The 23395-nt window shown below is 45.5% G+C and overlaps 1 protein-coding gene across 2 annotated transcripts in view; it reads left to right on the top strand.

Moving 5' to 3' along the window:
• EP400 (E1A binding protein p400) overlaps positions 1-23395 on the top strand; it is a 72941-nt gene that overhangs the window by 34559 nt on the left and 14987 nt on the right. Inside the window, exons 22-42 of one of the 2 annotated variants that reach the window (XM_054996000.1) lie at positions 351-508; positions 2060-2302; positions 3643-3807; positions 5407-5571; positions 5965-6047; positions 7565-7863; positions 8470-8672; positions 8774-8943; positions 10106-10302; positions 10584-10695; positions 11528-11671; positions 12845-13006; positions 14590-14673; positions 15894-16028; positions 16110-16154; positions 16259-16412; positions 17701-17942; positions 19126-19299; positions 19701-19748; positions 20151-20186; positions 21893-22029. In XM_054996000.1, the coding sequence (XP_054851975.1) occupies positions 351-508; positions 2060-2302; positions 3643-3807; positions 5407-5571; positions 5965-6047; positions 7565-7863; positions 8470-8672; positions 8774-8943; positions 10106-10302; positions 10584-10695; positions 11528-11671; positions 12845-13006; positions 14590-14673; positions 15894-16028; positions 16110-16154; positions 16259-16412; positions 17701-17942; positions 19126-19299; positions 19701-19748; positions 20151-20186; positions 21893-22029 (3156 nt within the window). Of the gene's footprint in view, positions 1-350; positions 509-2059; positions 2303-3642; positions 3808-5406; positions 5572-5952; positions 6048-7564; positions 7864-8469; positions 8673-8773; positions 8944-10105; positions 10303-10583; positions 10696-11527; positions 11672-12844; positions 13007-14589; positions 14674-15893; positions 16029-16109; positions 16155-16258; positions 16413-17700; positions 17943-19125; positions 19300-19700; positions 19749-20150; positions 20187-21892; positions 22030-23395 lie in introns of both variants that reach the window. The other variant, XM_054996002.1, reaches the window with a different exon arrangement.

Here is a 23395-nt window from a genome sequence, read left to right as displayed (position 1 = left end):
TACTGGGTTTTTTAAGCCTGGAAGAGAGCTTCCAAACCGTGGTTTGGCAGTCGGACTCTGTGATCAGGTCTAGGGGTATGATTATGACACCATACCAGTATTTAGTAATAACAGTGTGGTTATACATCGCCCTTCTGGACAGATTAGTGCTACACTCAGAGCAGTGAACAAAGTATTCATTTTCAAGTCATGGGAAGTGTTTTTTGTCACTCACCTCCAGGCCTAAAAACATAACACCAGAGAAGATTTATATCCATTTTTAATTTATTGAGCTTGCATTCTTTCTCTTGATCTCCTGAGATTTTTTATGTTTTGCTGGATAATTAACATTATGCCTCTACTTGTCTCAGACTATTCCAACCAGTTCAATATGGACAGAAGCCTGAAGGCAGGACTGCGGCGTTTCCAAGTGCTCAGCAAGTGCAACGAGCGGCAGCCACAGCAACGGTGGCTCAGCAGGGACAAATGCGGGGAAGGTCGCCAGTAGCTACCGTGTCTGCAAATCAAGGTAAGAAAGGTATTGTGAATCTTGTTCTCTCCTGTCTGTGGATGCCATGCACTAGCCTGTTACATTTTTAAAATCCTCTGCTTTCCTCCCAGTTGATGGGCCAGTTCTTTCAACCAGGTTGGCGCGTTGAGGCTGCGGGTTGCAATGGACAAACAGAAAGTTCAGTATATTATATGGCAGTTTAGCAGTTGCATCCCTCTATGCCCAGCTTGTGATTGTACGCATGTGTGCAAGACCATCATAGAGCAGACCCAAAAAGGGTTGGCTGTTTGCTGTTGGTAAAGGTTGGCCTAGTTTATGATCTGGGCAGAGGGTGAAGCATTCAGAAAACCGGCTCCACTTCCTGATGACCTTTGCAAGGGTCCCGCCAATCCACCTTCTGAATGCACAAATCCAAATTGATGCTTAGTGGTTTAGAATTGTGATTTTCAACATGGTAGGTGAGCCTCCCCAAAGAGACCTTGTCCTGACCCTGCCATGTTGGTTTTTGTTTTGATGTCTTGGTTGGGTCAGGGGACAGAGTGCCGACTTTCTTCCCCTCCCTGTATCAAAAATCCAGGTCATTGTAGGCCCCCATGCATGACTGTTTATCTTGACTGATGGAGGGTACCATTCCAGAATGGTTCACGGGTCCCTCTTTTTGCAAGGTGCTTCTAGGCAGCTGTTTGACTCTGAGGTCCTTGGTGAACTGACATACGGGAACGATTCTCCTGGGACTATACTGATTGAGGATCTCATTAGGCAACCAAATGCCTGAATACCTTTTCACAGCTAAACCTCCGTGTCTGAAAAGCAGCAAAGCGTTCCAGCCAAGCCTTTTTTGTTGATAAGTTGTGTGCAAGAAATCCTCAGTGCTGGAACAGCGGAACACTTGAGCAGTTTCTCTCCTGCATTCTCCTGGGAGAACTGTATCATATACCTTTCTTTGAGGTGTTTAAGTATGTTCTGAAACGGAGAACTCCAGGCCATGCAAAGCTGCCATACGCTTGGTCATTGGATGGCTCTAACCTACAGTGGGTTTCTGGCAGAAGAAAGATCTTTTCCCAATACTAGCTACTTGAGTCCTGTAACTGGAGATTTAGCCTGAGGTCTTCTGCACAAAAAAACCTATATTGACCGCAGAGCCACTGCCTATCACTCTTTTTTGGTTTGTCTTGGTTGTGCTGGGTGGTTGGGGCAATCAAAGTTTTGAAGGCATGTCTCGGTATTTGCGCTAGGCTCACCGATGCCAGCGATTGAGAACTCCAGCGTTCTAGAATACTAATGGCTTTGACATCCAAACTAATAGCCAAGAAATGTGTCTGTCTATGGCTGCAGTGGGGTGCCCCAAACTGCGCGTAATACACTGGCCGAGCAAATCGATAATGCATGGAATAACCTATGACACGGTTTGTATTTAGCTCCTGATTTTGGGTGCGTGTGTGTGAATATAAAGTTTGCAGAGATTTCACAGGCTCTGACTCAATAAATAAAAGCGATCCAGTAATATATAAGCTCCAAATCTGGGACGTGAGTCTAACGGGTTGCACAACCCCACCTTATTGATTGCAGCAGCCGTCGCCGCACCCCAGTTTCAGACCTCTCAGGCTTCCGTCAATGCTCCGAGGCAGCAGGCAGCAGCGACCTTCGCCACGGCACCTAGCCCAGCCCATCCTGCCAAACAGCGGGCTCAGACCACTGCGCAGGCCTTACAGCTAGGCCAGGCCCAACCACAAGCCCCCCCACACACCATCCAACAGAATGTGCTGCCTCAGAGGCTGGTATTGACCTCTCAGGCCCAGGCACGGTTGCCTAGTAAGTGCCGTCACCCTCCCCCCCCCCCAAACCTCCCTTCTAGGTTTCTCCCACCTCTTTATTTTTGAAACTTCCCTGAGGTTAAGTTATTGGGCACCCTAAAAATGTGTACAGAACAATTTGTCGTTGTCTCTCTCTTCCCATTCTCTCCCCTGCCACCAACTCTTCTGAGAAGCCTTGCTCACCATTCCCATTGCTTATAGCACCAAGTCTAAAATTCGGATAAGAGAACAATGGAAATGTGCTGTGGACATACGTTAGTGGTGTCAACTTAATCTCCCTGTTTCTGCATGCTTTCCTCTGCTGGCTGGACTTCCTTTGGACCCGGAGTCTTTATACTTTTAAAGCTCTTTTCCTAATTTTATACTCCCCCCCCCTTCCTTTTTTGGAAACACTAACCTCCCAAACTGCTAAGAAGTCCTCTAGACTTTCTTGGAGACGAGCTGTGACCGTTAGGCAGATGGGGACAAGAGAGCCCTGAGGTGGCTTTGCTTCCGACTCGTACGTGCACTGCCTATTAGCATGTCTAGAAAATCTCCAGCACTGTTGTACTAATGTTTTAATTCCTGGGGGGTGACGAAGCCTGCCTTTGCAAAAGCCAAACATCTCATAAGCTTGGGAGACCGTTCCTCTAGAAGCTTGATCAATGTATCAAAGCACCAAGCAATCGTTCAGATTTAAAACATACGACTAAGGTGTTTTCAGTTGACATGAAATGCCGTTTTACGTATACAGATCTTAAAAAGGTCAGACAAACCCCGATAGTGAAAGGCATTGCAAAATGCTTTCCACAGAAGTTCTGTCTTTTTCCTAGCCTGGACCAGCAAATCTATAATTACATCAGTTGTGATCCCCCCTCCTCAAAAGTCTGTTTACAGGCAACCTCTTGCTTCAGCCGCAAGTGACTAACCTCGACATACCCATTGGCCACCTTTTGAGCTTTTGCCGGTCTCTTGAACAGGTCCTGTGTTGCTTTTGAAAAGGCAGTAGAGGTTGACCTTAATGACTTTCTGCTCTCTGGTTTTTATAAAGTGTCACATGAGTTTTGCCAGGTCGCTCTTGTCGCCCGTAAAAGTGGAAGACTTAACTTTTTTTTTCTTATCTAAAACATTTTCCATCTTTTAAAAACCAGAACACTCTTTTTTTTGTCTGTCAACTGGATAAAGCCAGTACCTGTGTAATGTTTATATGACACTTTTCTCCATGCTACACATAACTTTCTGCATGAGGGGTGGGTGGGTGACTTCAGCATTGGTTTTACTAACCCAAAAGGAGAAGGCAGGCACCAGCCACATCTGGAAGATGTACCCTGAATGTGTGCTTCTGTCCCCCTCCTGCAGGCGGCGAAGTGGTAAAAATAGCCCAGCTGGCTTCCATTGCAGGCTCACAGGGCAGGATTGCGCAACCGGAGACTCCCGTAACACTGCAGTTCCAAGGGAACAAATTCACTTTATCTCACAGCCAGCTGCGTCAGCTCACGGCAGGACAACCTCTGCAGCTACAAGGTAACGCACACACCTTTGCACACACCATACTTCTCTCCTTCTCGGGATGATGTTGTTGTCAATCTATCCATAGGTCTGTTTAATTTTTATCCCTCCCTTTCTCCGTGGAGTTGTTCAGGGTAGCATCCCCTGCCACCTTGTCTATACAAGAACCACGTGAGGTAGGTTAGGCTGCGAGGGCTCACCCAGGGAACTTTATGGCTGAGTGGGGATTGAAACCTGGGTTTAAGACAGGTGAGGGTTTGAACTGGGAACTGAATTTCTGGTTTGCAGATCTTCTTGAGATTGAAGCTGAGCCAGTTGCGGAAACCGCTAATGAAAGCTGATTTTGGCTTTGTTCATCAGCATGTGCTCCGTTGCATATCCCAAGTTTTTTCCCCAAAAAGATGACTTTCACCTTGTTGGATTCTACCTTTTTTCATGCCTAGATAGTCCCCCCACCCTTTCATTATTATTGCCTTTGTTGCCATTTGCACTGTCTTCTAGTTCTTTAATCTTAGCCCTTGTTTGTCAGAGGCCCTGCTGTCTAACTGAAGAGTTTTTAAAATGTAATGGTCCACCTTGAGTCCCGAGAAAGGCAGGCTGTACGTAAATTGTCCTGGCGAGCCTTTCAGGAAGCCATGCAGATAGAGAGGCTGGTGTAGTGCAGTGGCTAAGAGACTGAGCTTTGCGTTGGGAAGTCCCTGGTTTGAATCTGACCTCTGCCATAAGGGGGTCCTCAGGTGGCCTTCAGCAAGCTGCTCTCTCTCAGTCTCCACTCTTGCCCCCCCTCATCTGCAAAATAGTGGGGATTGATAATAGTGACCTACCCCATAAGACTGTTGTAAGGGCTGTAGCAAGAGAACACAAGTAGTTTTGAATACTTGAAAGCACTATACAAATATTATGATTATTACTGATGGAAAGTGCCATCAAGTCACAGCCAATATGGTGCCCCTTGCTGGGGTTTTCAAGACAAGAAACTAACAGAGGTGGCTTGCCATTGCCTGCTTGTATGTAGCAACCCTGGTCTTCCTTGGTAGTCTCTCATTCAGGTACTAACCAGGGCTGACCCTGCTTAGCTTCTGAGATCTGATGAGATTGGGCTTGCCTACTAGGCCATCCAGGTCAGGACGTGATTATTATGACCATCACCAGATTTCGAGGATGGAAATCTGACAACCTTTTCCTTACCTTTAAGTGATATTTCTGTTGTTACAATTTTGAGAGCCACACTGGTCCCCTGTACAGTACATCTTTTTAAATGTGGTTTCCCTAAGAGTCTCTTTCCTTAGTCTAGGGAGTCATTTTTTCTCTTCTCTGCCCCCTGCCCCCATTGAGGAAGAATTTAGGCTTCCTTTACTCCTGGCAAAAAGTCTTGAATTTATAAACATGGTAAATCAATAATACTAATTAGTATTATTGGCTGCTACTGATAAAGGGCCAGAAATCAATCTGATACAGTTGTGGCTACACGTTGCTCCCCCCCCCCCCGCCCAAGATGATTTCCTTGAAATCCCCAAATTATATGCTGAATGCAACATTTTTTAAAAAACAAAAAGATACATAATATTTGTATATAGTAAAGAATTTCTCCCCCTTAATTTACACGATCCACAGGCAGCGTTCTGCAAATTGTTTCGGCTCCCGGCCAGCAATATGTCCGTCCTCAGGCTCCGGTTGTGATGCAGACGGTGTCTCAAGCTGGCACCATACAAAATGCACTGAATGCTTTGGGAAATCAGCATCAAGCCAGCTTGCCAACTTCAGCAATGACCCCTCAAAGTAAGGGTTCCCCCCACCCCTGCAAATCTGTCCCTAGGACATTGTAAATAGCAGTTTGAGATTATTTGCATGTGGTGGGTTGGATCCAGCGGGAATTTCCACTGCAGCTCAAAATACCCTTCAAAATGCTGCTCTTGGGAGACCTCCAGGAAATGGAGTCAGAAATCTTCAGTGGGAAGTGGGGATATGGAAAAAATGTCCCACCCCCAACCCCTTTCATTAGCACAAATCAACTGCTGTGGCCTGGAAAGTCTTTGTATTGTTTTGGGTGGCAGTCGTTTGTTATCTGCGGGGCTAAATCAGGCCCCTCAAACAATAGTTTGCAATGTCTTTTGGAAAGTGTTATTCGCAATGGGTGTAAACACGTGCTTTATCCTTAAGTGTATGTTCCAGGTAGAACAGTGGGTTCTAATTTATCATCGGGGGACTGCGCTTCTGCTCTGAAATCTGGCCTTATCCATGGAGGACATTCACAGGTATGAGAAAGTTGTCAGATTAAGATTCTTCCCTTTCAACTTTGTGGGCAAGAGTTGCGGGATACACAATCTCTGTTCTTATGTTTGTGTGTAGAGAGAGAGAGATTGGAAAAATGGTGACAAAATTTCAGGTGCTTTCGTAACAAAGAAAAAAGAATGACGTTAAAAAGTTTACAAGTGAGATGTTGAACAGGTGCATAAAAACTTGAGAGAAGCAACGATGCATTCTGAAAAAAGAATGTCTAGAAAGTATCTTCTGAAAGTATCTTTGGAAGTAGCATAATGTTTGGTGTGCTAAAAATATATTTACGCTATTTATTTATTTAAAATAGTTCTGTGCTGTCTTTCCACCCGATTTCGAGCTCCCAAGATAGCGAATAATTAAAACAGCCATTAAAACCTGTCTGTGTGATGTGCTATCAAGTCGCTTCTTATGGCAACCTTATGAATTAATGACCTCCAAAACATCCTGCCATTAGCTGCTTTGCTCAGATCTTGAAAACTGGGGGCCGTGGCTTCCTTTATTGAGTCAAGCCATCTCGTTTTGGGGTCTTCCTCTTTTCCTGCTGCCTTCCACTTTCCCTTGCATTATTGTCTTTTCCATTGAGTCTTGTCATTTAATGATGTGACCAAAGCACAATAGCTTTAGTTTCATCATTTTAGCTTCTAGGGAGAATTCAGGCTTGACTTGATCTAGGACCCACTTACTTGTCTTTTTGGCCATCCATGGTACCTGTAAAACTCTCCTCCAACACCGTATTTCCAACGCCCCATTAAAACAATTAAAAAGACAATTAAAGACATTAAAACAATTAAAAAGACAATTAAAGACATTAAAACAATTAAAAAGAACAATTAAAAAGACACAAAAACAACAGAGCCCAGACCATTGGCCTATCTAGGCCAGGTTTCTCTGCTCTGGCTGGCAGCTGCTCTCCATTGGATCAGGCGGAGGAAGGTCTTGAGATTGCCAGGGACTGAACATGTCACGTTAGTGAGTCTGCCACTGGTCCTGAGTCAGACCATGGGTCCACCTAACTTCAGCATTGTCTGCTCTGACCATCAGTGGCTCTCTGGGCTCTCACAACTTAGAAGGTTCTTTTCCCAGCACCTGCTGTCTGAGATCCTTTAATTGGGAGTTGCACATGGGGCTTTCTGCATGAAAAGCACGTGCTCTGTCCGTGAGCTATAGTCCCTCCTCAGCTGAAGCCTGGAACAAAATACAGTGTGCGTAATTTTAGAACTTAATTTGAGAGAAGTAGAGCAAGGTGGTCCATAAACTTGCCCTTTCAGCTAGGAATGCATTTGGCTATTTTGGACAGAGTCTACGTGGAGGACTTCATCTGTGAAAGCCCCACGGAAATCAGCGGGAACGGAGCGGCATCAGTCCGATTTCCGTTGCACTTGCAAATGCGGCAACTGATAGTTCTGGATTAAAAGTATGTGACTCTTTTTTTTTGCCTCAATAGTAACAAAAAATAGACGTTATATCTTTGGCATTCTTTTTTTGGCAAAAGGAATCATTTGAAGAGAAGAACAGGCTTCTAAAGGAGCGCCTGGATAGGATATTTTCTTGCAACGAGCGTCGCTGTTTCAGGACACCCATCTATGGCAAAGACCTCGTCGGAGTATGTTCTGTAGTGACCGACAGAAAGATGCTCCCTCAGTTCTCCACCGGAGTCAGCAAATGGAGATGGGCTGGCTCCACAAATTGTTCTCTCTCTTTGAATGCCTCTGTGGACTGCAACAATCCACTGCGGGAATTGATGTGGACGTTGACACAGCAGCAGGAGTCCCTGACCGATGCTGTTAAGAGGTGACTTAATAACTTTTGTGCATAATTTGAATTTCGGCCAAGTACTAAGCTTTCAAGGTCATCCTGTCATCATTCCTGAGACGGGTGCTCGAAATATGAGTCAGCAGTATCCCAGTTTTCCATCCTGTGCCTTTCCTTCCTGTCCCGGAAACCTTTTTGTCCCTTTCCTTTACCTTCTCAAGTTTTCCCCTGCCTTTGCCTCCTTTGTCCTTCTTCCACATGGAGCACTTTGTGGGAGGGCTGTTCTCTCCTGTTCCCTACCCACCGCTGAGGGAGAGCAGGGTACCAGAAACTGGAGTCTGACCCAGATTTGTTGCAGATGGCCTGTGTAAAATGCATCTCTGCAAATGAGCACTCTCACATGCTGCTTTTGCCCTGGGTGGTGATGCCCTGCCTTGCCCCAGGTTGGCACAAACCTCAGGACTCTGGCAAAATCAGAGGGATGTATTCTACTGTTTCATGTGCCCTGCCCACTCCCAGATGCACTTCCTTCCCTTCAGGAAGTATAGGGGACGAATAGGGACAGGGTAGCTCTTGAAGGTGCGTCAGGTCCTGCTTTGTGGCCTAGCAGAAGCATTTGCAATGTTTTTCTTTTTTTTCCCTTAGAGGGCTCTCTGTGCTGCCAGCGGCTGTAGCTGCGCCTCCATCTTTGCATGCAGCAAAGCTTCCTGCCTTGTATAGCCACAGAATGAAACTCCTCAGGTGTCGTCTGAAAGAAGAGGCCTCCCCTTACGTGTGTCAGCTGCAGCGGATCACTGCTCCGCAGTTGCTTCAGTTTCCTGACCTTCGATTGGTGCAGTGTGACGCAGGTACTGGGAAAACCATTTTTTCCCCCTTGCCAGAGTTCCAGAGGCCTGTCCCGTATTGAACGTCCCGTGAGAAGGCTTTGTGCTTTCTTTCTGAACTGTAGGGAAGTTGGAAGCTCTGGCCATCTTGCTTCAGAAGCTGAAGTCGGAAGGGCGTCGGGTGCTGATCTTGTCTCAGATGATTCTCATGTTGGATATCCTGGAACTGTTCTTGAATTTCCATTTTCTCACCTACGTGAGGATTGATGAATTCGCTAATCAGGAAGAGCGCCAGGTAAGCCTGGCGGGGGCGGTTGCATCGTTCTTGCGCCCCTTAAGAAGAGTTGAAGCATGGCGCTCTTCCTTTATGCTGCTTTGCTCTGATCCACACCATTGCAAGGGTTCTGTTGTGCATTGCTTGAACTGGTGCTGATGAGTTTCTTCTCTTCGCTAGTAGTTTTTGAGAAGCTGCTAGTTTGCATTTCAGTGTACTATTGAGATACTGACCTGCTGGGAGAGTTTAGGTGGGAAAGCGGAGAAGAGGGCCTCTACAGTATTTCTGCTTGGGATGTGAAACTCCCTCCTTTCAGAGACTCATGGACTAAACTTTTTATTTTTCTCATGTTTTTCGGGACCTCCTCTTTGGTGAAGTTTTCACCCATCTTTGTTTTTACATTCCCGCTTTCATTATGCCATCATGGTTTTAGAAAGGGATGTGGGTTTTTTTAAGGCTGTTTTAAGATTGCTATCCTCATTTTAATATGATGTTTCAGTGGCTGTATATTTCATTCAGCGTGTGTGTACAGTCACTGTTTTTATCGTTTCAGGAGGGTGGCTGTGTGGGTCTGCAGTAGCGGATCCAGATTTCAGTCCAGTAGCACCTACTTGTGTCTGACGAAGGGAGTTTGACCCTCAAAATCTTCTTGGTCTTTAAGGCACTACGGCCTAAAATCTTGTTGCGTTTTGGTTGTGTTTAGCATTTTATTGTGTATTGTGAGGCCTCTTACAGATATATGGCAAGGCAGAGTATACATCTTGGTTGGATCTGGACTAAATTTTCTATCAGCAAAATAGAACTTTCTTGCCTTCTCTGTATCACTACAGCCTACTGATCTCTGCAAAGTGCTGCTCTTGGGGGACAGGAGAGAGAAGATGGGGATGGGTTGTCTTCAGTGGGAAGAGGAAATCAGTGGGAATGGCCTATTTAGTCTGGATCCTACCTATTATAAATAAATATGTGGTTGCATCCAGAGAGCTCTTCTAGTCTAATCCATATTTTGCACGTTCAAGTTTCACTGTAGCAGGATCTTATTTCAGACATCAGTCCTAAGCCCCACAGTGGTAATATTTCTCGATAAATACCACATGATTGCCAAATCATCAGCAAGTGCTGAACACCGTGTAGTCCGCCCTGCTTTTGCTTGACAGTTTTGCTTTTTCCTCCCCTTCTGAACCAGGAACTGATGAAGACGTTCAACAGAGACAAGCGCATCTTCTGCGCCATCCTGTCCTCCCACAGCCGTTCCACGGGAGTCAACCTGGTTGAGGCTGACACCGTTGTGTTCTATGATAACGATCTAAATCCAGTGATGGACGCTAAGGCTCAGGAATGGTGCGATCGAATCGGCAGGTGCAAGGACATCCATATCTACAGGTGGTCCTCAAAAAGTTTTTAAATAAATAAATGTCCATGCCTTGAACTCCATGATGGAAGAAAGGCATAATAAAATAATATAATTTGATCCCCCTTTTTTGCTGGGGTTTCCCATCTTTTAGAAACACAGTTCTATCCCAGTAGAATCGCCCTGCCTGTACTCTTAAAATGCCCACATGTTAGCCTTTTCTGCTGTAAATTTTTTAAAGACACCCCGACCCCTCCAGTCCAGGGCTGCACCTCTAGGCTTTAAGATTTTGGCTGATATCTCTCTTCTCCAGGCTTGTCAGCGGGAACTCAGTAGAAGAGAAGCTTTTGAAGAATGGCACAAAAGATTTGATCCGGGAAGTTGCGGCTCAGGGAAATGACTACTCGATGGCCTTTTTAACACAGGTATGATAAAAGAGAGGTTGCTTGATGGGTGAGAAGGAGAGAAGAAAACTGGGAAGGGGGAGAGGGTACAGGGGCTGCCAGGAGGAGAGGAGGAGGGCGGTGTATGGATAAGGGATGTGTGGCAAAATGAAGTGTCCCCTGCAAGTCCCCTTGCGGGTTCCCCACTTGGTTTTTTTTTCTGGTTTTTTTTTAATTGTCTGTCTTTGTTTTAAAGCAGAGGCTCCTGAGTCTCTTTCTTGTTCCCTGGCTAACAGAACTTTGGTTTCCGTGGCCTGTGTGAGAGCCTTCTTCTTGAGTCAATTCACTTCCCTCACCCCTTGTCCAGTATTAACCTCCCAACCGAAACTCGGAAGCCCCTCCCTCCAGTGGCGTGATAAGCCCCACACCCCACCCTGGGGAATACCAAACACCTGGCCCTAGTTAACTGCACTGGAGCACTTGCTTCTAGTGCCACACGTGGCTTTTGCCTGTTTGTGGGGCAGTGGAATCGGCCACCTGCAGATGAGGCGCAGGTTTCTGTCTGCTTGTGAGGGTATGGTAGAAACGGAGAGTTAACCTCCCTTTTTTTTCTGGCCCATAAGCTTCCCCCAGAAGATGGTTGTTGTGGGTTTTCCGGGCTGTATTGCCGTGGTCTTGGCATTGTAGTTCCTGACGTTTCGCCAGCAGCTGTGGCTGGCATCTTCAGAGGTGTAGCACCAAAAGACAAGAGATCTAGAGACTGTGACACTGACTGTGACACTGAGAGATCTCTGTCTCAGATCTCTTTGGAATATTTCCAAAGAGGGTTTTGTTTTGTTTTTAAAGGAAGCTCTCCTTTTTCTTTTTTCCTCAGCAAACAATTCAGGAACTTTTTGAGGTCCATTCTCCAATGGAAGATTCTGGCTTCCGAGTGAAAGCGGAAGAGTTTGTGGTGCTTTCGCAGGAGCCCTCCCCGGCAGAAACGATCTCTCCCAAAGTCGCAAGGCCTTTCATAGAGGTAATTAAGTGCAAATTACATTAACAAGAATGACAGAAGAAGGTATTGTCTTTCTGGAGTAAATGTTGCCATTTGTCTATTGAGACGTTCTGAATGGTCTGTGCCGCAGGATAATCTTGTCATGATTTGCTGGATCTCTTTTCAAGGTATATTGAAAGTTTATGAAGTATTCATGGCGGTAACACATAGGGTTCCCCTGAGAACCATTAGAGCCTGTTTAAAAATGCATATGTTCAATTTGTGTGTGTTCAGAATATAAACAGAGCAATTTTCTTAACACATTAAGGAGATAAACAGGGAAATCTTTCATGACAGAGGTGTCGATATGCTCCATGCAGCTTGGACGCAGCAGCATGATCAAAAGCTTAGGATGGGGCATGCTATTGCGGACTACCACAAAAGCTATAAAAGGGCCTGCCCATGCAACATGCAAAATGAATATCCTTGAAAGGATGAGCGCTGCAGGTTTTGTAACTAGCTTATTACCCAAGAAACAAGTGCCTTGAGTATTTCCGCTGGTGCTTCATCTGCCATCAAGGTGCATGATGCTTTACAGATTACTACAAAATGGGTCCCTGCCCTGAGAAGCTGACTGTCTAAAAAAAGAAAACCTCAACAGTGGGTGGGGATAAGGCATGAAAAAGAACAGTAGCCTGTGCTGAGATGTAATTTCAGTACAGGATCAAGCTCTCTGGCCTGTACTCCACCCAACAAAGAACAGATCTAATGCAGAAAGATGGTGAAGCCTGAGCAAGACCATATGCTGTGTGCACCAAGCCATGTGCGAGGATCGACATACGTGATTTAGGATCTTACAGCTTGTGCCCACAGCTGCCTGTATGCTCCTCACAGCTGTTAAGTTCGGTGACGGGTACAGATTTTACCCTGGGATTCTGGGCTTTCATTTTTTGAAAAGCAAGCTTCTAGTTCCACTGGCAAGCAAGATGGATTTGAAAGCATATGGGCAATGCATGGTGAAATCTTGACAGGTGGCGGGGTGATTCACTAAGGGGAAGGGCCTAATTGCTCTTGGCTTCTCCTTGCAAGTGACCTCAGTTTGCATAATGTATTGGATAACTCAGCTGTTTTGGACACACAATTTTTTTTAGCATGGTACACAAACAGCTCTGTCAGTCATATATATACACAGATATATCTTTATGTTTTTCGAAGGCTCTCAAAAGTACAGAGCGAGAAGAGGAAGAGGAGCCCCACAGCTGTGTTCAGTACACGGAGACTGAATTGGCTTTAGAACCTCTCATTTCGGAGCTCAGCAGGTCCCGCTATATTTATGAGCCCTCTCAACTGCAGGAGTTGGTTACTGTTGTGGATCAGGTACCGTCCCTTTCCATTGATACCTACCCTAAGTAGCTTCCTGATGGATCAGGCTAAAGGTCCATCTAGACCAGCATCTTGTTTACACAGGGGCCAACCAGATGCTCCTGGAAGCCCCCAGGCCAGGAAAGAAGAGACCCCAACCGCTGGTGTACATACATGCACTGCTTCTGGATATTGGGGTTCCATTGATTGATGTGTCCTCTATGAGTTCATCTAGTCCCCTTTTAGCAGCTTCCAAACTAGTGGTCATCTACCACATCCTGTGCTTTGTGTGGAAACAGTACTTCTTTTTTTCTGTAGGGAATCTATTCATCGAGTGCCCCTTAAGTTCTGTTATTATGGGAGATGGACAGAAAGTTCTCTGCTTTTTTTTACATAATTTTTTTTCAAACTGCTGACTGAAGTCAGTGTAGTGAGGCAAGAGGTTGTCCAAATGTACGGTATCCGAGAACTGGGAAATTCCAAATGCCCTTTATGTTTCCTAAAATGGCCGGTGGAACTGTGTGGAGGATGCGCTTATTGTGTTGTAAAATAAATGGGGAAATAAAAAATAAACCCACAGAGACTTCCTACAGGTTTACAGTTTTTTTTCATTCAGTACCATGAATCTGTTGCAAATAACACATTAATAAATAATTTGCACCTGGTTCTCATAAAATCTTGCACGGTGTTTTTCTGTAGTAATCCATACAGTAATAATTTTGACGAAGACAGTAATCTGCAAGCAGAGGGAAATGGTATAATAAAAAAAACCCATTTATAATTAAAAGAGTGGTTTTAGCTGTGACTAACAGTGCAGTCTTATGCAGGGTTACTTAAGTCCATTGAAACCAGTGGGCTTAAACTGGAGTAAATGCGTAGGATTTCACTGCAAGTCTCTTAAAAAGCACATCTCCGGACTGTTCAGCTGGTCGGAGATAATCTTTTTAAATTATTTAGGTCATTATTTAACATTAATTAAAAAAAAACTTGCATGAAGCTTGCCCTTAGTCTGGATTTCTCTCTGCTACACAGCACACTCTTGTAAAAGTTTTTTTTTTTTACAGACATAACAAATATTGCAGCATCTAGCATTGTCTGTGCAGCCTGGTGAGATGGATGCCTCCGGACTGTTTGGCAGCAGCTTCTTAGTTTGCTGTGGAACTGTAGTGTAGCAGCTAGCGTGTTAGACCTGGGACCAAGGAGACCCCAGCTCAGTGGGAGACTTTGAGCCAATGACAGTCTCTCTCAGACTTCCTTGCAGGGTTGCTGTTGAGGAGAGAATTGGGGCAGGAGATCATGTCCTGGGACCCAATCTCCTTGAAAGAAGGGTGGGATAAAAATGTATGAAAAGCGAGACATAAGATGAATCCCAGTGGATCAGATCAATGGTCCATTTAGTCCAGCATCCCGTTTCTGCAGCAGCCACCCAAATGCCTGGGAAGCTCTTAAGAAAGGCTCTCTTCTCAATCCCTGCTGACCCTCTGTTTCTCATTTAAATACTGTTTGCTGGACTTTTTAAATCTAAAAGATGGTAATTTCTGCTGCAGCTCCCTAATGTTATGTTGGACTGACAGTCCCTTCTCTGTATCTTCTCTTAGCTCACCCCCATTGAAAAGTATGCCTTGAATTATCTGGAGCTCTTCCATATTTCCACGGATGAAAGTGAAACGAAAGAGAATCAGGTATAATAAATATAAGTTTGGCCCCGGCAAGCAATCATGGGGGGAAATAAATAATTGGGAAATCCCTCTCCCAACACAAAGGTTCTCCAGAATATTTTATAATGCTGACAAAGCCTTATTTTCATCCCCCTCTGTTCCCCCCTGCTGTTGCTTACCTGCCTTTGCCAGTCCCTGGCAGTTAGGTCCCTCAAGTTCTCCACAGTTAACACACAGGTGTTCCAGTTGAAGCAACTTTAGTAGAGATCCATACAGTCCAAGGTGTTCACACAAAGGTAGCAATTGGCAGAAGTGACTATTCAAAAAAGTGTACTACTAATTATAGGGAAACTTCCCACCCTTTGGGTCCCTTGACATTCTGGCGCGAAAACCCCAAAGGGTTACATGGGGACTGATTAGTTTACACTAGACATAGTACAGAATGAAATCATCCCACACTCTGAGAAAAGATACATTGCTCGCTGCCTGCAGCTTGCGTCCAAGGACACTTACCCTCAGGGGTCGTTTTGTAGAAAAAGAGCTGGAGGAACTCATTAGCATAACTCATTAGCGTAACTGATTTGCATATGCCACACCCCCTGACATCATCTATCTTGGCTGTTTTGGACAGAGTTCTGGCCATTCAGGGCCGAAATTGGGCCCAAAATGGTCAGGATCGGGCCGCTGCTGAGTGGGAGAGTGATCCACCACCCGTCAGAGGCCTGATGCAGGCCGTTTCGGCCCCAATCCAGGCTGAAACGGGCCAAAAATGGCCGAGAGTCAGGTGGGCGGGGCCACCTGACATGCGACCTCTTTAGGGAACTGCCAGAACTGCATTCCTGTGCGTTCTCCCTCGAAATGAGCCCTGCTTACCCTAGAAGTGAAAGTAAATACTTTCACGAGGTAACAGCCAACCCCTACTGGCTCAGTACATTACATTAGCAGTTAACAATACTTTCAGATGATTTATACAGTATACCAAATACAGTCTTAGCAAACAGTTATGATCAGCACAAAATGCAAAACACATTAACGGCAGGTATGCAGGCATACATGACAGCCTTCGTCATTCCTTGCCACCTGGAAAATACTCATCAGGCCCTTTGGGTGGGGAGGGATGAAGGAGATTGAGAGATGCTTTGTGCCCCGGAAAATGCTTCTGGAATCATAAGACCATTTCGGTTGGGGGGAGTCTGAGTGTCCCTGGACATGTTTGACTTTAATGCTCCTCTCTGATTGTCTAGTTGGAAGTGAAAACTGCAAAAAAGGTGTGGGAGAGCCATCATCTGAGGGAACGGAAAGAACAAGAGGAGCGGATGCTTTTGGATGGGGAGGAAGAGGAGCTTCTCACATACACCCGGGAGGATGCCTACAGCAAGGTAAATGCATCTTTCCGCTTTCATATGGTTCTTAAAACGAGTCCCAGCCGCTGATCCTGTGGTCTCCTTTTTCCTGTACAGGAATATGTCTATGAAGGCCCAGATGGACAGACGGAAATAATGCCAGTACGTCAGAGTTACTGTTTTATTTTGCGTCTGAAATAGGGGCGTAGTGGTGGGGGGATCAGTAAGCGAGCAAGGGATGAACTCTCTCATGATGCTTTGTGCAGCTTTGGACTCCCCCCACCCCACCTCAAGATGACAATGACATTTACATCGACTCGGTCATGTGTCTGATGTATGAGACCACCCCGATCCCAGAATCCAAACTGCCTCCTGTGTACGTCCGGAAGGAGCGCAAACGCCACAAAACGGATCCATCTGGTAAATGTTTGGTTTGGTTTGGGATCTGGGCTGATAGAAGGGCATTGAGCTTTTCCTTACTTTGCGAGGAATAAAGGAATTTCTGTAAAAAGCAAAGTTGACAGATGGGCTTTGGCATCAGTCGTTCACTTCAATGGGTTTCCTTTAACAGTATGTGGAATGCTGAAACTGCCATTTATTGGGGTAGCAATGAATTGCTTAAACATGACCCCTTTGCAAGTAAAATCCCTGTTTTAATCTGAGTGCCTATGAATGTAAGACGTGGCTCAGAAGGATCTCTTCTATTCATGCAGTTTCATTGTTAAAGCTAAGCAGGTTTCAGTGGGGCAGTGCCTTGATGCGAGACCTCCAGGAAACCTCTCAGAAATGTCCAAGGATTGAATATGTATAGCTGATCAAATAAATCAGTCCTTAGTTCAGATAATATGGATGAACGGCAAAGACCCTGAGATGTCGCAAAACCAGTAAGTTCAGCAGAAGAAATAAGATCCAGTACAGGAGGTGTTGCTCCAAATATCAGCCAAATATAATATGTATGTTACCTTATCAACTCTTAACTGCCATGACTGTTTTCCAGCTTGCTTTGTTTGTTGGAGAGTGGTTGTGGCTCAACAGTAGAGCATCTGCTTTGCATGTAAAAGGTCCCAGGTTCGATCCCCACCATCTCCAGTATCTGGTCAAGTAGTAGTTCATGGGAAAGGCATCCACCTGAGGCCCTGGAGAGCTGCTGACCTTGATAGACCAAGGTTCTGCTGTGTGTGTTCAAACTCAATTGTCACCTTGCGTCGTCAACCTTACTGGAAGCACGCTGAGCACACAAAGTCCTTCGTTTATTTTTACAACACCGGTATTAGATTGGCTATTATGAACCTCCCCCGCCCGAAATTTTATGGATGGTGAACTGAGATGGGGAGAGGGTTCATTTTTGTGGAGACCCTAACACACATGCATGGTTTTTCACTTCTGTAGAAATGCAGAAGTGTTCTTGTAGGTGGGCAACAGAACTCCTGCGTGTACAGAGAACCTTCTGTAGTCCCTAAGAATTGGCTTGGGGCAGCACAGTTAACACTTGCCCTAAACCATGGAATTGGTGACTTGGGGACAGGAACCCAACCCCGTGGCTTTTCTCTGCTGCAGTGTACAGTTGAAGTCGAGGCTGTTGAGGTGTGCTGCTATGGCATGAGATGTCAAAGACACACTGCCACGCGACTCTTGGCACTAGAACTCTTTCATTCTTTTTTGCGCCTGCCATATCGGTTGCTTACTGAGCCTGGTGTCCCTCTTCCAGCTGCAGGGAGGAAGAAGAAGCAGCGCCACGGAGAGACGGTCATTCCTCCCCGGTCCCTTTTTGACCGAGCAACTCCAGGGATGCTGAAGATGCGGCGGGAGGGGAAAGAGCAAAAGAAAAACATCCTTCTGAAACAGCAGACGCAGTTTGCCAAGCCGTTGCCCACTCTTGTGAAGCCGGCAGCAGAGGCTGGCCAAGACAACCCCGAATGGCTCATCAGTGAAGACTGGGCTCTGCTCCAGGTGAGGTGGATTAATGCCTCCCCCTTCCAACAGATCTACTAGCCAAGTTGGTACAGGTGTTTTTTGGGCGTCCTTGTGCCCTGAGTCATTCAGGAGCAGGTGCAATAGAGCCCTCAACCAAGTATGCCAGCCTGTTTCTCCCGTAGGAGAAAATGGCAGCTGTGTATGTGGGAGAGTATAAAGCCTGTACACCTGAGAACAGGAGCATGGTTTGGGCTAAGCCTTCCCCTTAGGCTAGCATCACCAGTTTCTGGGGGAAGGGGAAACAGCGGACTTTGCCAGTTGTGGTTCATTTAAATGCCCATTTGCACATGGTTACATTTACAAGCCAGCCTCTCTTCTGCATGCCCCACTACAGACTTTGTAGCAGATTATTGGGCATAAGTACCATATAAAACAAGTAGGAGGCCTGCCAGGAATTTCTGGGAAGGGGAAGGCTTAAACAGTTGGGAGATTTTTCTCTTCACTACAGTGTAAGGTGGCAGAGCTTAGCAGTGCTGTAGAACAGACTGCTGTGGTTGAGGACTGAGTGAAGAGGAAGCACACCTCTTTCCCACGAGGATATTGTGAGCGGTTAGCAGGCTGATATTTCCATCATTTGCTCTTTTCTTCGTGTTCCCCCCTCCCTTAATTTTATTTATTTACTTACTTTATAGCCCACCTTTCTTGCTGAGACTCATAATCAGACAACACAAAATCTCCAATAAACAGTGCAATAGGACTAGGATTACAAAGTCAGAAGATAATGCAGACCAGAGAACAGCCTAAGAAATGACTTACCATAAATACAGAAAATGGATTTCAAGAAATAGAAAATGCTTATAAGAGCAAGATGATGCATACAGTAAACAGAGCAATATAGGCTAAATTCTATTCCCTTATGACAATGGCCCCCTGAACTGAACAGCCCTATTCCCTTTTTTTGACATTCTGAGAAAAATGAACACGCTCAGTCCTGATAACGCATGGGTGACGATGGGGGATATTTTTTTGAATATCTGAAGAATTTCCCAAACACACACATCCTGAAAAAGCAGGGCTTCTCCCTTATCCACCACCAGCCCCGTTTTGCTGTCTTTCTGTAAGGTATTTGACCACGTTTAGTACCGAAGAGATGAATGATATTGCTAGTAGCTTCTCTCTCTGCTACCCTCTCTTTTTCTCTCTCTTCTCCTGCTTGTAGGCAGTCAAACAGTTGCTGGAGCTCCCGCTCAACCTCGCTATCGTGTCCCCAGCTCACACACCCAACTGGGACCTTGTCTGTGATGTGGTGAACTCTTGCAGCCGCGTGTATCGCTCCCCGAAACAGTGCCGCAGCCGCTACGAAAACGTCGTCATTCCACGAGAAGAAGGGAAGGTGGGTGTTGGCAAAAATACACACCTTGCTTGCACCAGGTTTGGGGTGTTAGCGATGTCAGCTTCCTCATATTTGAACTTTTAAAAAAAATCCTTTTTTTGTAATATTTGATGTGGCACACTCCTTTAAAAAAAATATCCAGCATGCTTAACAGGTAGGATACCATTATGCCCATTTTACAGGAGGGGAACTGAGATATAGTGGCTTGTCCAAGGCCTTCTGGCATGCTTCCCCCCCCCCTTTTCTTCAATTGATCAGGGATGTGACCCCTGATCTCCCAGGCCTTTGGGCTCCCCCTTTGTCCACTGTGCAACACTGGCTCTGATAGAGACATCCTGTTTATGTCACTAATCTCCCCCAAACCCATCGCAGAAAGTCAAACTTTGCTTCTTATTTTACAGCTTATGTATGAAGCGAATCCTAAGAAGAAGACAAAAAGCATATATAAGGTGTGCACTTATAAATTGTTGTTCCGGTGCAGACAGTCTGGCATCTTAAGCATCCGCAGAGGTGGACACCAGGAGAAGGAGGCAATTTGTGTTTTGAGTCCCCATTTGAATGCTCCGTCAGCTGTTTGAAAGCCTTCGCGTTCCTTTCGCGTTGGCAGAGTAGATCGTGGCGCCAGGCGTCCTTGTCTCAAAAAGCAATTAATTAAAAGAGCAATTCTCACCACGAGCCCCTTTAGACAGTTTGCATTCCTTAAAAAAAGAAAAGAAAGAAAACAGTGTTTGTCCACCTCCCAGAAATGCCACCTCATTCCGCATGTTTATTTCAATTAGTACTTTTTTTTTTAAACGTTCTGTTGCTAGCATTTTTTTTACTTTTCATTTTGAAATCTGATTGCTTTGCAGACATTTAATGAATTAATCCCTGCAACGCCCCATCAGGTAATGTATCACCCCCAATTTTCAGCTGCAGAAACCTAATTTCAAAGTAGTGGTGGTAGTTGAAATAAGTCTATATATCTAAATAGTTTTCTGTAGATCCTTAATGTGAAGAAGGGGTGGGCGGACCAGGTGGGTATAGCTCCTGTTTAACTTCTTTCAGATGAGTAAAATACCTTTAGGGGGAAGTCCTGGGGGTGTTGCAGGTTAACATAGTGTTGGGAAGCCAGGCTTGTAGCAAGCATATGTGCCTAGTACATGTGCCTAGTACATGATCTAAGAGCACTGGAGACCAGGGGAAACTGAAGAGGCAGACTTCTGGGTGCAAAACATTTTTCCTTCACCACATTATCTTCTCATCATGTGCCTTTTGAGTTTCACATAATCTTTCATCAAAGGCAAACGCTTCCCCTTTGGTCCCCTTATTGCAGAAACTAACTTTCCTCTAAAGCATTCTCTGAAAAATAAACGGCATCCTTTTGAGATTTGCCTCTTCATTTGCTGGCCATAGAGGTCAGGGCTGCGCTCCCGTTTCTCCCTCCAAGGGGCTTAGTAGCTCTCAAGTTTATCTTTTCTGAGCTGTCCTTGGAAAAATGGGAGTTAAATAGAAGCAGCAAACAGCACCAGTGTGCTTGTAACGTGGGGCCATGAGATTCATCTGGCAGGTCTGCTGTGATGCTAAGGCAGAAGTACCGCAGTCTGTCTGGTTTGGATCTGAGGATCCATTCAGTCACTTTAAGAACATTTGGGAGCTGGAAGCAGTTTCTAAATTCTCTCTCTCTTCAAATTCTGTGGTGTGTTCTGTTCCTGTAAGCCTTCTGTTATTGATAACATTTTGATCAGCAGCATGCAGGCCTAGTGCTGGCTATAACATTTCCCAATCTCTTGGTTTGTTTGTTTATTTACTTACTTCATTGATACCCCCATCTTTCTCCTCAGTGAGAACACATCATTCTCCTGTCCTCCATTTTATCCTTGCAACAACGCTGTGAGGTAGTTTAGGCTGTGTGTGTATGACTGGCCGAATGTCACCCAGCAAGCTTCCATGGCAAAGTGGGGATTCAAACCGGGGTCTCCCAGATCCTAGTCTGACACTCTAACCACTATACCATACTGGCTCTCTGGGGATCAGGAGCTGGGTGTGTGCTTACTGTTCTCCTTTCCTCCCCTTTTAGTTTGCACCCCCCATCCTCTTTACAGAGTTAGCCACAGGTATGGCTGCCCAGATGTTGGCACAACTCATGTGGACATTTATTTTCAACAAGAGTTTGAAATCGGATTCAAACTCTAGTTCCAAAAGCTGGTTTGTAGCTAGTCTTGGTCAGTGTAACGCTGTACTATGATTGGCTCAAAAAACCAAACAAACCTAAAAGAAGGAAGGATAAATTTTCACACGAGGCTTGGAGGGTTGGTAGAGCTTGCAAGTCTGTGGCTAACTTCCCAACCCCCATGTCTGAACTGTCTTTTAAGAGATTGGGAGTACTGCATCTGCTCTGTACCACAGTAGCCCAAGGTGATGCATACAGTAAACAGTAAATATACAGTAAATATTCTGGTATGTGTCCAGAATATTTATCCCATTCTTAGTATTTGCACACATTTTGGGAACTCTCCTATATGTAGATATGAAAGCAGATGCTCCTCTATGTGTTTTTGTCCCTTCTTCTCTTTGCTCCACATAAAACTCCTTGTTGTTCATTTGCCTTTAGACAAAGAACAGCCGCCCACTTCGAACCAGTCAGCTGTATGCCCAAGACGAGGGTGCAACGCACACCCAGCTTTATACTAATCATTTTGAGATCATGAAAATGATTGCGGGGAAGCGAAGTCCCCCTATCAAACCATTGTAAGTTTGTACCTTTCCCATGACCGTGTTCTGGAAATGCAAATATGCTCTCTGTGTTTATAGCAGGCAGGGGTGGTTGGTTGTCTTTGAATTCTGTTACACATGTGTTTGGGCAACCTTGACAGGGTAGGCATGGAAAAGAGTCCAGCACGAGGTTTGAAAATGTCCTGTCATGACCAAGGAATCTGAGTGACTGTTCTTAACTCTGGGCAGACCTGGAGTTGGATGATGGATCCTTTATTTAAAAAATAAATAAAGAATGATGCTTCTTTTCCAACCCTGATGATTAGGGGAGTGCAGGGACAGAAAGATTCGGTTTTCCCACTTTGGAATTTTCCGAAGCGGGGAAAAGAATCGCAAATAAGCAAGCTGCTTCAGAAACCACTTATTGCCCCACTTCGGTATGCTCCGTGAAGATTCAGAGCACACTGAAACATCCTGCCTCACCGCTTATTTTACTTGATGGGAGGGGGATGAGGGGGGTTTCCTCCTCCCCCCCCCATCAGGTGAAATAAGTAGGGGCAGGGCTTCCTGCACTTCATCTGGCCTGCGGAGGGGGATTTCCCCTGTGGACCAGCTGAAGTTTAAAGGCCCTTTCCGTGCCGCTTGGCCCATTAAACTTCAGCTGGCCGGCGGGGAGGATCCCCCCCTGCCAGTCAGCTGGAGCCAACCGTGGGGTTTGAAAAAACCCCAAAGCTTCTTGGAGTGACCTGAATCGCTTCGAGAAGCTTTGATTTGGCATTTCTGAATTGGGGCCTGCATGCTGGGCCTGATTCGAAAATCCCGAATCTTTACAAATCAGGTACGATTGGTGTATTTATCCCAAATTGGAAACCCGAATCCCACACCCCTGCTGTTGATGCCGTTGCTTGCTATGTCATATGGCTGCAGCATGCATACCATTATCTTCAGCAAAGTATGTTGGAAGGGTTGTGACTTTGTCTGTATATGCCATATTCGGTCCTGTGGAGGTGTACATACTCTTGTGCATGCATAGGGGTGTGTGCATGCATGCAGCCAGACATACAGGTGTAGTTTGGTGCGATCCTGCTGCCCTTTAAGGTGCATTCAGCATGGACAAAAATCTGGAGAAGGCTAGGGTTGAGGTAGAACTTCAAAACATGTGGGATAGACCTCATGGATCAAAAAAGGCACAGGATCGATCCTCTTGGACTATCTTGGTCTTTTCTTTTTATGCAATTGGCCAGCGTTCCTCTGTGTGTCGTTCTCCCACTTGCATCCACGTGCCTTTCCATCAGAAGTCAAAATCTGGAAATGCAGGGATCAATCTCTTGCTATGTGTGAGTTAGCCCTTCCCTCCAGGTGTACTGGTACGGTAAAGAAGCCTCCCAGAAACAGTTATTTC

Source organism: Eublepharis macularius, chromosome 13 (genome assembly GCF_028583425.1).
Source record: "Eublepharis macularius isolate TG4126 chromosome 13, MPM_Emac_v1.0, whole genome shotgun sequence".
In the NCBI taxonomy this organism is placed as follows: domain Eukaryota; kingdom Metazoa; phylum Chordata; class Lepidosauria; order Squamata; family Eublepharidae; genus Eublepharis; species Eublepharis macularius.
This window is presented reverse-complemented; position numbering and strand designations above follow the sequence as displayed.